At 53.7% G+C, this 12,362-nt stretch overlaps 1 protein-coding gene across 1 annotated transcript; it reads left to right on the top strand.

Moving 5' to 3' along the window:
- Positions 1-396: 396 nt before the first annotated feature.
- Positions 397-12,011, top strand: UPP2 (uridine phosphorylase 2). Its single transcript, XM_054173556.1, has 6 exons — positions 397-615; positions 2,657-2,815; positions 6,330-6,444; positions 7,050-7,259; positions 10,705-10,851; positions 11,839-12,011. Exons 1-6 carry the CDS (start codon positions 397-399, stop codon positions 12,009-12,011), a joined length of 1,023 nt encoding a protein of 340 aa, XP_054029531.1.
- Positions 12,012-12,362: the final 351 nt, after the last annotated feature.

Here is a 12,362-nt window from a genome sequence, read left to right as displayed (position 1 = left end):
TATTAAAGCAGGTGGAACAGGAAGGGAAACTGGGCTCCTGCTGTCTGCAGGAGCTGAATTTAATTTGCACTTGTGCTGGCAGGCGCCTCTCTGGGACAACACAAATATCCAGCCCTAGCTTGCCGAGAGCTGCCACACGCCAGGCAGCATCCTCCGCAGGGCAGTTCTGGCAGAGCTCTCTGGAGGAGCCAGCAAAGGTTGCCATCGACAAACCTGATGATAACTACCGAGGAGTGGCGTTTGCCAAACACACAGACGCGATAAAGGAGGTGCTGAAAAGCTTCCCAGCGGCGATGGAGACAAGGAAGGCAGTGTGTGACAGCGGGACAGCCACCCCGGATGCCCTGCCGTGCCTGCTCTCCCCTGTCACTGACCCACCCCTTCCCTGACACCAGCATGACCCTTGCAGGGCTCTCAGTCCGCTCCACACCCCTTCCTGCCCTGTCCCTGTGCCTGTGGGCACTGCCCCTGACCCATGTCCCCCTGTGCCCCCACAGCAATGGGCTTGTCTGCGTTAAAAACCCGCACCTGGACTCGATGGAGGAGGATGTTCTCTACCACCTGGCCTTGGGAACGAAGACGCACAACCTGCCGGCCATGTTTGGGGACATCAAGGTAAAGAGCAGGAGCCAGCGAGGGGCAGCAACTCCCAGCCCCCAGGGCTCTCCAGCCCCTCATCCCACAGCTCTGCTGTCCCATGTCTGAGCCCCACTGCTGCGGGTGATCCCACTGGAAACAGAGTCTGGCTGCCCACCGAGGGGGCACAGTGAGCTGGGGTAGCCCGAGCAGGGAGGTGATCCACCCCCCCCTTGCTCTGGGCAGAAACCCCAATAGAAATTGATCCTTTTCAAAACCTGTAGTTCTGTGAAACCTGCTTTGACATCAGCCCCGTTTTGGAGGGCAGAAGGAGGAAGCATTTGTCCAAAGCATCTGATCCTTGTAGACTGAAGACAAGGGAAGGAGGATGTATTTTTGGCTGAGGTCTGCTGTCAAACTCAGTCTGTCACTGCTGCATCCTCCTCCATTTTAGGGCAGAGCACAGCACTTCCACAGGGCTGTGGGGGAAGAGCCATGGGGCCCCAGGGCTCAAGAAGCCCAGCACAGCCTGGCAAGGCTCTGCTCCCCTGTGTGCCTGGCAGCTGGATCATCAGCCCTGCCCTTGCAGCCCTGCACTGGTCCCCCTCCTGCCTTCAGGGAGCACTTTTGCCTTTAATATGTAAAATTTGTCCTTTTTCCTGCCTGACTTTATGGCCCCTGTGTCACCAGCAGTGCTCACTAATTGCAGCCAGTGCTGCTGAGAGAATAAATTAGAGGGTGAGCTCCTCTAACATCTGGGTTTGCTTTGCTGTCAGTAGGGATCCTAACAGCTTAAAGCTGCTGAATTATTTCAGGTTTTCTTGACCTGGGACTGGTACCCAGGTGTGGGCAGCTGCACAGCTCTCTGGACCTGGGGTAGTCATGACCCTCAAGGAGCAGCAGCTTGGGTTTAGTATTAACTCCTGGTTTGGAGACCCTCAGTTGTTCCCATGACCCTTGAGTGGCTGCAAGGAAACTGCATCCCACTGAGCTCTGGCCACTGCCACGTGAAGCCTCACTCTTGGTGTCTTTTGGACTTCTGAAGAGCAGACTTTGGCCTGTTCATGAAACTGGCAGGGTCCCTTGGGAAGCCATCCTGAAGGACAAAGGAGTCCAGGAAGGGTGGGCACTCTTCAGGAAGGAGATCTGAAAAGCACAGGAACTGGCCATCCCCATGCCACGATAGACAGGCTGGTGGGGAAGAAGAGGCCTGGCTGAAGGGAGAGCTTTGGCTGGAGCTCAGGAACAAAAGGAGAGTTTATGGTCTTTGGAAAGTTCCACCAGGGGAGGTTTAGTTTGGACATGAGGGAAAAACTTTTATAGTGTGAAGTGGGTCTCAAAGGCTGGAACAGGCTGCCCAGGAAAGTGGCTGAACTGCCACCTCATGAGATGGTTGAAAGCTGTCCAGATTTTTAAGGTGCTCAAGGTTCTGGGGTAGTAGTGGCCCTGGTAGAGGTTGGACTTGATGATCTTAAAAGTCTTTTCCAACCAGAATCACAGAAACATTCAGGCTGGAAAAGACCCTCAGGATCACCAAGTCCAACCAATAACCCTACTCTACTAGGTTCACCCCTAAACCATATCCCCAAGCATCACATCCAAACCACCTTTAAACACATCCAGGGTTGGAGACTCCACCACCTCCCTGGGCAGCACATTCCAATGCCTGACCACTCTTGCTGGGAAAAACTTTTTCCTAATATCCAGTCTAAACCTACCCAGTCATAGCTTGAGGCCATTCCCTCCTGTTCTGTCACTCATTACCTGGGAGAAGAGACCAGCTCCAGCCTCTCCACAACGTCCTTTCAGGTAGTTGTAGAGAGCAATGAGGTCTCCCCTCAGCCTCCTCTTTTCCAAACTAACCATCCCCAGCTCCTTCAGTTGCTCCTCATCAGGTTTATTCTCCAGGCCCTTCCCAAGCTTCCTTGCCCTCCTCTGCACTGGCTCCAGCACCTCCACATCTCTCCTGTATTGAGCTGCCCAAAACAGGACACAGCACTCAAGGTGTGGCCTCAGCAGAGCTGAGCACAAACCATGATTCTGCCAGAAGCACCAACATGCTCTCATTCTTTCCACCCAGTTTGTCTGCGTGGGTGGCAGCCCAGAGAGGATGAGGGCATTTGCCCAGCTGATGCAGAGGGAGCTGGGTCTGGCGGGCGACGGGGAGGAGCTGGTGGACATCTGTGCAGGGTCGGATCGCTACGCCATGTACCGCGCCGGGCCCGTGCTCTCCATCAGTGTGAGTACCACACAGCACCCTCACAGCAGACCCTCTGTGGTGGGTTGAAATTTTCCCTCCCCACCCTTAAATGTGCCAGACCAGCTCAGTTGGAAGCAAATGAAGGTTGTACTTACAGGCAAAACTACAGTCCACAGTGGGATGCAATGGGTATGTACAAAATACACAGAATACAGAACTAGGCAGGTTGGGAAAGACCTTTGAGATCATCCAGTCCAACCTGTCGCCCAACATCATCTGATCAACTAAACCATGGCACCAAGTGCCTCAGCCAGGCTCTTTTTAAACACCTCCAGGGATGGTGACTCCACCACCTCCCTGGGCAGCACATTCCAATGGCCAATCTCTCTTGCTGGGAAGAACTTCTTCCTAACATCCAGCCTAAACCTCCCCTGGCACAGCTTGAGACTGTGTCCTCTTGTTCTGGTGCTGGTTGCCTGGGAGAAGAGACCAACCCCCACCTGGCTACAGCCTCCCTTCAGGGAGTTGTAGAGAGCAAGAAGGTCTCCCCTGAGCCTCCTCTTCTCCAGGCTAAACAACCCCAGCTCCCTCAGCCTCTCCTCATAGGGCTGATATTTACAGAGATTGGCAATTAATAAACAGCACAAGGACCCCCCTGGTCAAAGACCAGGGGAAGCTAATTAGCTTCTCCCTCTCTGCCCCCTCTTACCCTCCTGTACAAAAAGGAGAAGAGAAAGGAGCAGAGGGACATTAGACTTAGCCAAAACAATGCAGCCAAGGTCAAGCAGAAGCAAGTTAGTGTCTCTCCCAGAGTGAAGAAGTGAGAAGAGAAAGAAATTGCTTCAGGAATTAATTCTTATGGCAGATGTCTCTTCCAATGGGATTGTTTAGAATTAGCTTTATTCTCCTTTTTACACCCAATGGTGCTTTATTTACATTTTACTACTCCTCTGCTCAAGATCTGTGAAAAAAAGAAATTAAAGGCATAGCCTAAAACTACCACACCCTCCCCTGGCTCTGCTGCTGCCAGCCTGGCCTACAGCAGGCTGGAATGGGGCTCCATCTTCCCTGGCACAGGGAAGGGCAGGTGATGAGAGCCAGGAGCAGCACAGGCAGCCTGCAAGGCACAAGGCAGACCTTTTCCTCTTTTCAGTTTTAAGCCATTGCCACCAGCAGCACCTTTCAGCCATGGCAAAGCTGCTCCTGCCCAGTGCTATTCCTCAGCACCCTACACACTGAGAGTAAAAGCACAGCATTAAGAGTGAACACACAGGTACAGTGCCCAGCTCAGCAGCCTGGCATGTGGAGAGGCAAAGGCCACTTCCTACCATCCTTCAGCTATAAGACATTGCTGGAAGCACTACATTGAAACAAGCTCTGAAGTAAAAAACCTTGCTTCTTTATTAATTGCTCTTTAAGAGCAGAATTGTTGGCCCTGCACAAAGGAACGGGCAAATGCAGGCGGTGCTGGTGAGTGCTCATGCCCCAGGGCTGGGTTCCTCTGCCAGGCACAGGATTAGCCCTGAACTTGAGTCACAGGAGACAAAGTCACTCACACACCAAGAGCTCACACTTGGTCTCTCTGACCAAACCAAACCGACAGAAACCTGGAGGGAATCATCCTGACAGGATCCAAGGGGGAAAAGCCCACGAGTTCTGCTGCTCCCCAGGCTGGCAGCAGTGGTAGCACAGCGAGAAGCCTGTGGTGGCCGCTGGACCACGCATCGGTTTTGTACCGGTGCAGAAGCCACCGACCCCCTGGGCTCATCCCTGTGAGGGGACATGGGGCAGAGCTCGTGGGAGCTTCCCCAGCTGCCAGCATCCCACTTCAGCCAGTTGCTTAGGAACAGGAACACAAACACCGCGGGGGGCAGGAACGGTTTCCTGCTTTGAATATTTACAATGAGAATAAATTCTTTAGGCACCGGCAAATATGCCAGCCTGGTGTTCAGCAACCAACGGGCAGAGAGGCTGCAGAGCTAAACCCTGATGGGAGGGCAACAATCTGGCAGCCAGAGGGGAAGAGGCAAAGCAGAACGAGGACCAGCTGTCTACGTTCACTGTGCTGCTTTGCGTCGCTGCCAGCAGGGTTAGAACACGGCAGCAAAACCAAAGCCCCGTGAAGCAGACCCACCCCCCCCGACGCCTCGTTTTTAGAGGCAAAGCAGAGAAAAGGAGCAGAAAACTGAGGTGAGGAGGAGAGGGAGCGCTGGGCAGAAAGCAGGGGTGGCCTCAGCAGCTGGAGATCTGCAGAACATCTGCCATCTTCAGGCAGCCAGGCCAGAGGGACACTCGGGCAGGTGATTGGAGCCAGGAACAGCACAGGCAGCCTGCAAGGCACAAGGCTTCAAGCAGCAAATGCCTGATGCCAAAACCGGTCCTCACTGAGGGGCATGAACCCACCCCTTGTCCTTGATACCCAGCCATGTGGGCAGAGGTGCTCCAACAGAGAGTGAGGATCCACCCAGAGAAGTGGAGGCTCAGGTTGTCCTCACTGAAATACACCTCTCCAAGAGCATGAGGAGGACATGACACAGAATAAAAGCCTGCACATGGCATGAGGAGGGGCAGCTCAAGGGGAAGTTCTTGGAGCATTTAGCCTTTGGGATGCATTTATGGAGACCTTTCTTGAAGGAGAGACCATCTGCACGCCTGACATACTCATCCCCAGTGATGGACACCAACTCCAGTGGCAAGAAGAGCATTAAAAGCATGAAGTGGAGGAGAAGAAGGATGGATGTGGTAGCAGGACAGGCTACAAGGCCCCTGAGATGTCTCTCACCCCCATCAAAAACTTGCTGTTGGCCTCATGAGTGAAAAGAGGCCACAGCATAACCCTAAGCTTGTTGCAGCCACAAACCTGTCACCTGCTGCAGCAGCACAGGGAATCATAGAATTGTTAGGGTTGGAAGGGACCTCAAGGATCAGCCAGTTCCAACCCCCCAGTCATGGGCAGGGACACTTCACACCACAGCAGGTTGCTCACAGCCACATCCAGCCTGCCCTTAAAAACCTCCAGGCATGAGGCTTCTACCACCTCTCTGGGCAACCTGTGCCGGTCTCTCACCACCCTCATGGGGAACAACTTCTTCCTGACATCCAAGTTGAATATACCCATTTCTATTTCCTATTTAGGGAGGGACTCTCAAAAGTCCCTCCCCAGCTTTCTTGTAACCCCCTTCAGATACTGGAAGGCCACAGAGCAGTGTGAGAGAGAAGAAGCCTTCTCTTCTCCAAACTGAACAGTCTGAACTCCCTCAGTCTGTCCTCATAGCAGAGGAGCTCCAGCCCTCTGCTCATCCTTGTGGCCCTTCTCTGGACACCTTCCAGCACCTCCAGATCCTTCCTGTAGTAGAGGCTCCAAAACTGGACACAGTGCTCCAGGTGGGGTCTCACTAGAGCAGAGCAGAGGGCGAGAATCACCTCCCTCGACCTGCTGGCTCTGCTTCTCTAGATGCAGCCCAGGATGTGATTGGCTTTCTGGGCTGCAAGTGCACACTGTTAGCTCATGTTGAGCTTCTCATCCATGATGCTTTTCCTTTCCTCCCAACAGCACGGGATGGGCATTCCTTCCATCTCCATCATGCTTCACGAGCTCATCAAGCTGCTGCACCACGCCAGATGCCGAGATGTCACCATCATACGCATGGGCACCTCTGGAGGCTTAGGTAAGCTGCCCATGGTCTTCCTCCAGAGCAGAAAAAAAAAAGGGAGCAAAGGCCCAGAAAATTCTCAGCCATTGGTCACACAGTGATGAGCTTCAGCGTTTGCCAGCTCTCCAAACCGCCAACAAAGGGAGATTTGGGGCTGGGTTCAAGCCCTGCGAACTTCTAGCACCTGGTTTAATCAAGCACACACTTCTGTAATGAAGGCAGGCTCTGACTTCACAACAGCTGGGAGCTGCTCTTCAAACAGGAGACGCTTGGCTGGAAGGGACTCTCATACTTTGAGACCCTCCCTGCTGTCCTGGTATCCTCTGCACTGCTGGGAGCCTGGCCAGGGCAGTGGAGCTGCTCATGCCTGCGGTGGGGCACAATGTCTGCAAACCAGAAGCAATTAACTCTCTGTGTCTCAGCACGTTCCCACAGCCACCCACCTGGTGCTGACCCCCGCATTTTCCTCCTGCCTCTATGCTGCTGCCTGAATTTCAGGTATCAGCTGTGCTGAAATGAGTGACACACAGCCCTGGAGAGGCTTTCCTGTCACGCTGATGCTCTGCAGAAGGTCACAAATGTCATCAGCTGTGGCTTAGCCTCGGCCTTGCTTCCCACAGGGGTTGAGGCCGGGTCTGTTGTGATCACGGACGTCGCTGTGGACTCCTCCTTCAAGCCGCGGTTCGAGCAGGTGGTGCTGGGTGATGTGGTGGTGCGGAGTACAGAGCTGGACAAGGACCTTGCAGAGGAACTTCTTGCCTGCAGCAAGCAGATTCCTGACTTCCCCACTCTTATGGGCCATACCATGTGCACCTATGACTTCTATGAAGGTAAAACCATCTCTGAGTCTCTTTCCTCCCCCCAACACACGGTGCTGAGTCTTTACATTCATTTGTAGACAGAACTACCCATGCTACCAAAGCCTAGGCAGGGCTGCAAGAGCAGATCCTACCTGCTAGGTCAGAGCAGGGTACACCTTCAGAACACACAATACCAATTTTGGCACTTTGCTGGGCCCTCTCTGCTAATTAGTCTCTTGTGCACCTGGCAGGTAAGCATTGCAACGCCCCCAGCACTGCTGTAGCTGATGGTGGATCATAAGTGAAGATCCACCCAGCAGCAGCTGCTCCTTGGGATCAATGCAGGTGTCCCCCCAGGGCCAGCTGTTACATGGGAGCCATGTGTGGGCACAGACCCCAACAGCAGGAGGCCAGTAGCTGCACCCTGGCAAAGAAAACAGCCCCTTGCTGATGGGTTACACCAAGATGATTCCACAAGAAGATTGTAGCTCCAGGGCTACCAGCCTCTGGAGAAATGTCAGGAAGTGCCTGGCACTCACATTGTAGTGGGTTGAAAACTGCCCCCCACCCAGCATAAAATTGCTGGACCAGCTCAGCTGGAAGCAAATGGAGCTGTATTCACAAGCAAAACTACAATCTGAAATATGGAATGCAACGAGTATCTGCAACATACACACATACAGTATGTATGTATATGGAGAGCAGGAGGCTCAGGGGAGACCTTCTTGCTCTCTACAGCTCCCTGAAGGGTGGTTGTAGCCAGGCGGGGGTTGGTCTCTTCTCCCAGGCAGCCAGCACCAGAACAAGAGGACACAGTCTCAAGCTGTGCCAGGGGAGGGTTAAGGTGGATGTTAGGAATAAGTTCTTCACAGAGAGAGAGATTGGCCATTGGAATGTGCTGCCCAGGGAGGTGGTGGAGTCACCATCCCTGGAAGTGTTTAAAAAGAGACTGTTTGAGGCACTTGGTGCCATGGTTTAGTTGATGAGATGGTGTTGGGTGATTGGGTGGACTTGATGATCTTGAAGGTCTTTTCCAACCTGCTTAATTCTGCCTTCTGTATAAACAGCACCAAAAAACCCCAAACCACCAACCCTCTGGACAAACCAGGGGGCTATGAACAGAATAGAATAGAATAGAATAGAATAGAATAGAATAGAATAGAATAGAATAGAATAGAACAGAATAGAGTAGAATAGAATAGAATAGAATAGAATAGAATAGAACAGAGTAGAATAGAATAGAATAGAGTAGAATAGAATAGAATAGAATAGAATAGAGTAGAATAGAGTAGAATAGAATAGAATAGAACAGAGTAGAATAGAATAGAGTAGAATAGAATAGAATAGAATAGAATAGAATAGAATAGAATAGAATAGAATAGAATAGAATAGATCAGGTTGGAAGAGACCTTCGAAATCATCGTGTCCAACCCATCACCCAACACCATCTAATCAACTAAACCATGGCACCAAGCAAATCTCCTCCTAAACACCTCCAGTGATGGCGACTCCACCACCTCCCCGGGCAGCCCATTCCAATGGCCAATAACTTCCCCCCTCCCTGCTCCCTTCCCCCCTGTACACAATAAAGGAGAGAGAAGAGCTGAGAGGTGTTTGTTAATACTCAGCCACACCAAAGCAGTACAGCCAAGGTCAGCAAAGCCAGCAGAAGCCAGAGCTGGTATCTGCTAGAGCGAAAGAAGCGAAAAGAGAGAGCAAGTCAGCAGACACAACTGGCTTATGTTGGCAGTCTCTCCAATGGGATTATTTAGACCTTATCATTATTTCCCTTTTCTGCATCCAACAGTAATTTATTTACATTTTACTGCTTTCTGTTCAAGACCTGTGGAAAATGTTCAAGGTGCAGCCCGAACCTCCCACACACGTCAACAACCTCTGGTTCCTCTGGCACCGTTCCCTCTTGCAGAAGGCAAGGCTGAAATGTAATAAACGCAGAATTAATAATCTGAGGGCTATTTATAACCCTCTGGATCTGCTCGCAGAGGCACCCATCTGTGTGCTGCTCCAGGCCATGTTTCATTTAAACAAAAGCCACTGGAGCGGATTAGCAGCAGGAGCAGCACTAAAGGGAAGCACTCTGCCCAGATTAGCGTGGCTGCAGAGGCAGGTTTGGCTTCCACCGAGAGCTTCACACGCTGCGAGAGGAGCTGCCGCAGCAGGCATGGCTCTGCTCAGCCCCCGTGGCTGCAGCACAGACAAAGCCACCTGTGGACAGAGAGGAGAGGGTCAGGATGGCTGCCAGTGCCTGGGTGCGCCAAGCATGGCATCAGAACAGGATAGAATTAACCAGGTTGGAAGAGACCTTTGAGATCATTGAGTCCAACCCATCACCCAACACCATCTAATCAAATAGACCATGGCACCAAGCCCCCCAGCCAGTCTCTTCCTAAACACCTCCAGTGATGGTGACTCCACCACCTCCCTGGGCAGCACATTCCAATGGCCAATCTCTCTTGCTGGGAAGAGCTTCTTCCTAACATCCAGTCTAAACTTCCCCTGGTGCAGCTTGAGACTGTGTCCTCTTGTTCTGGAGCTGCTTGCCCGGGAGAAGAGACCAACCCCCACCTGGCTACAACCTCCCTCAGGTAGTTGTAGAGAGCAATGAGGTCTCCCCTGAGCCTCCTCTACTCCAGGCTAAGCAACCCCAGCTCCCTCAGCCTCTCCTCACAGGGCTGTGCTCCAGACCCCTCCCCAGCTTTGTTGCCCTTCTCTGGACACCTTCCAGCAACTCAACATCTTTCCTAAACTGAGGGGCCCAGACCTGGACACAGGACTCAAGGTGTGGCCTAACCAGTGCTGAGTACAGGGGCAGGAGGACTTCCCTGCTCCTGCTGGCCACACTGTTCCTGATCCAGGCCAGGATGCCATTGGCCACCTGGGCACACTGCTGGCTCATGTTCAGCCTACAATCAACCAGGTCCTGCCCTGGGCTGTGGTGAGGCTAGGAGGGAGCACCAATGCCCTGGGACCCAGCTGCCCAGCCAGTACCAGTGCCACCTGAGCAGGGAAGTCCATCTGCCTGCCATGCACGGCAGCCCCTTGAGAAAAACTAAACTTTAATTAGGGGTGCTTTCCTCTCCCCAGTTTACACATTCTGCACTGTTTGCCATGCCTCTTCCACAGTAACCTGGCATGTTTTGGGTTTAACCTGGCAGATCTTCACAGCTGCCATACTCTATACCATGGGCCTCAGAGGATCTGCTCTGCAGAGTGCTATGTGCCCCATGTACTGAGCACCCTAGGGCTGACTTGTGCCTTTTCCCAGCTTCACACCTGTGCAATGTTCTCTGTACAGAGGTAGCACTGCCTTTAAACACTGAGCTTAATGAGTTCACTAATGATTCCAAGGAAAACTTAGCTGGCTTCAGACGCAGCGTGGGCCCTGCTGGACCTGCCACGTGAAGCTGTCCCCACTGAGGGTGCCTGCAGTGACATTTCTCTGCTTCCTTTCAAGGTCAGGGGAGATTAGACGGAGCACTGTGCTCTTTTTCCAGTGAAAAAAAGTTGGAATACTTAAGAAGAGCCTATGAGGCTGGTGTGAGGAACATCGAGATGGAGTCCACAGCATTTGCAGCCCTGTGTGGGCTGTGTGGCCTGAGAGGTGAGTCCTGAGGAGTGAGTCCTCCCATGGCCACCTCTGCATCCTTCCCACCATCCCCAGCTCAGCTCAGCCCAAGGGTTTGGTTTGGTGTGGGGCTCAGACAGCCTAGAGGCCAAAGCCCACATTCCTAGTGAACTAGGAAAGCACTGAAACAAGTGCTGTGGCTCAATAGAATACAGGTTTGTTTTTTCCCAAGGCCTGAGTGCATGGTGGGCAAAACAAAAGTGACCTCCCTCATCCCTCTCCTGGCCTTACAGGCTCACAGGGTGTTAGGGATTGGAAGAGACTTCTGAAGGTCATTGAGTCCAACCCCCCTGCCAGAGGAGGACCATAGAATCCAGCACAGGTCACACAGCAACACACCCAGATGGGTCTGGAAAGTCTCCAGAGAAGGAGACTCCACAGTCCCTCTGGGGAGCCTGTTCCAGTGCTCTGTGACCCTCACAGTGCAGAAGTTCCTCCTCATGTTCAGGTGGAACCTCCTGTGCTGGAGTTTATATCCATTGCCCCTTGTCCTGTCACACGGTGCAACTGAGCAGAGCCTATCCCCTCCCTCTTGACCTCCAGCCCTCAGACAAGCATTGATTAAATCCCCTCTCAGTCTTCTCCAGACTAATCAGCCCCAGCTCTCTCAGCCTCTCCTCACAGGGCAGTGCTCCAGTCCCTCAATCATCCTGGTAGCTCTCCACTGGACTTTCTGCAGCAGATCTCTTAGAATAAGTCCTGGCAGTGCTGGCTCAATGGTTGGACTTAAGACCTTCAAAGCCTCTTCCAACCGAATCCATTCTGTGAGTCCATGCCCTGGGTGCAAGCGGGGGTGCTCTCCCCTGTGTCACTAGAAAAGGGATGGGGCAGGGCAAGCCACAGCATCAGCCCCTAGGGTCCTGCTCCTTCACCCCGCGGGGAGGGCAGCGGGAATGAGGTCTCCTCTCCTTGCGTGGGCAGCGGCCAGACAGAAGGTAACGCAGGGCTCTGGCCGTCCCGCAGCCGCCGTGGTCTGTGTGACGCTCCTGGACCGGCTGGAAGGGGACCAGCTCCGGGCCCCCCGCGAGGTGCTGCACGAGTACCAGCGGCGGCCGCAGCGCCTGATCGCAGCCTTCATCCGGCAGCGCCTGGCGGGCAGGCCGCCGGCAGGGACCCCGCCGTGCGCCACCCACTGAGGGCTGCTGGGCACCCGCAGCGGGGCCACCCGGCCCAGCCAGCGCCCTGCGGGTCCCGCTCCCGCCCCGGCAGCGGCCGTGCGGCTCCTGCCCACGCCGCACGCGTGGCCCTTTGCTCTGGAACGTGGAACGGCAGGCTGGGTGGCCGTGCGTCCCCACGGGCAGTGCCCATCGCAGCTGGGTGGGCAGCCAGAGCCAGCACACACCTCGCTGCACACCTCCGCTGCGGCCTGAACCGCACCGGCCGCTGGCACAGCCAGGGACAGCTCCAGCCAGAACCTGCACAGACTGCGTGACTGACCTGGAGGATCCTCACCCCCGTCTAAAGTGGTTGTTGAGGACTGTCCCATT

Source organism: Dryobates pubescens, chromosome 2 (assembly GCF_014839835.1).
Source record: "Dryobates pubescens isolate bDryPub1 chromosome 2, bDryPub1.pri, whole genome shotgun sequence".
NCBI lineage: Eukaryota > Metazoa > Chordata > Aves > Piciformes > Picidae > Dryobates > Dryobates pubescens.
This window is presented reverse-complemented; position numbering and strand designations above follow the sequence as displayed.

What these genes read in the sequence shown, in the direction of transcription:
- UPP2 (XM_054173556.1), top strand. Translation starts at nt 397, where the DNA reads ATGACCCTTGCAGGGCTCTCAGTCCGCTCCACACCCCTTCCTGCCCTG. An exon ending in CCATGTTTGGGGACATCAAG is followed by an intron (nt 616 to 2,656) that starts GTAAAGAGCAGG and finishes CTTTCCACCCAG; the next exon opens with TTTGTCTGCGTGGGTGGCAG. An exon ending in GGCCCGTGCTCTCCATCAGT is followed by an intron (nt 2,816 to 6,329) that starts GTGAGTACCACA and finishes TCCTCCCAACAG; the next exon opens with CACGGGATGGGCATTCCTTC.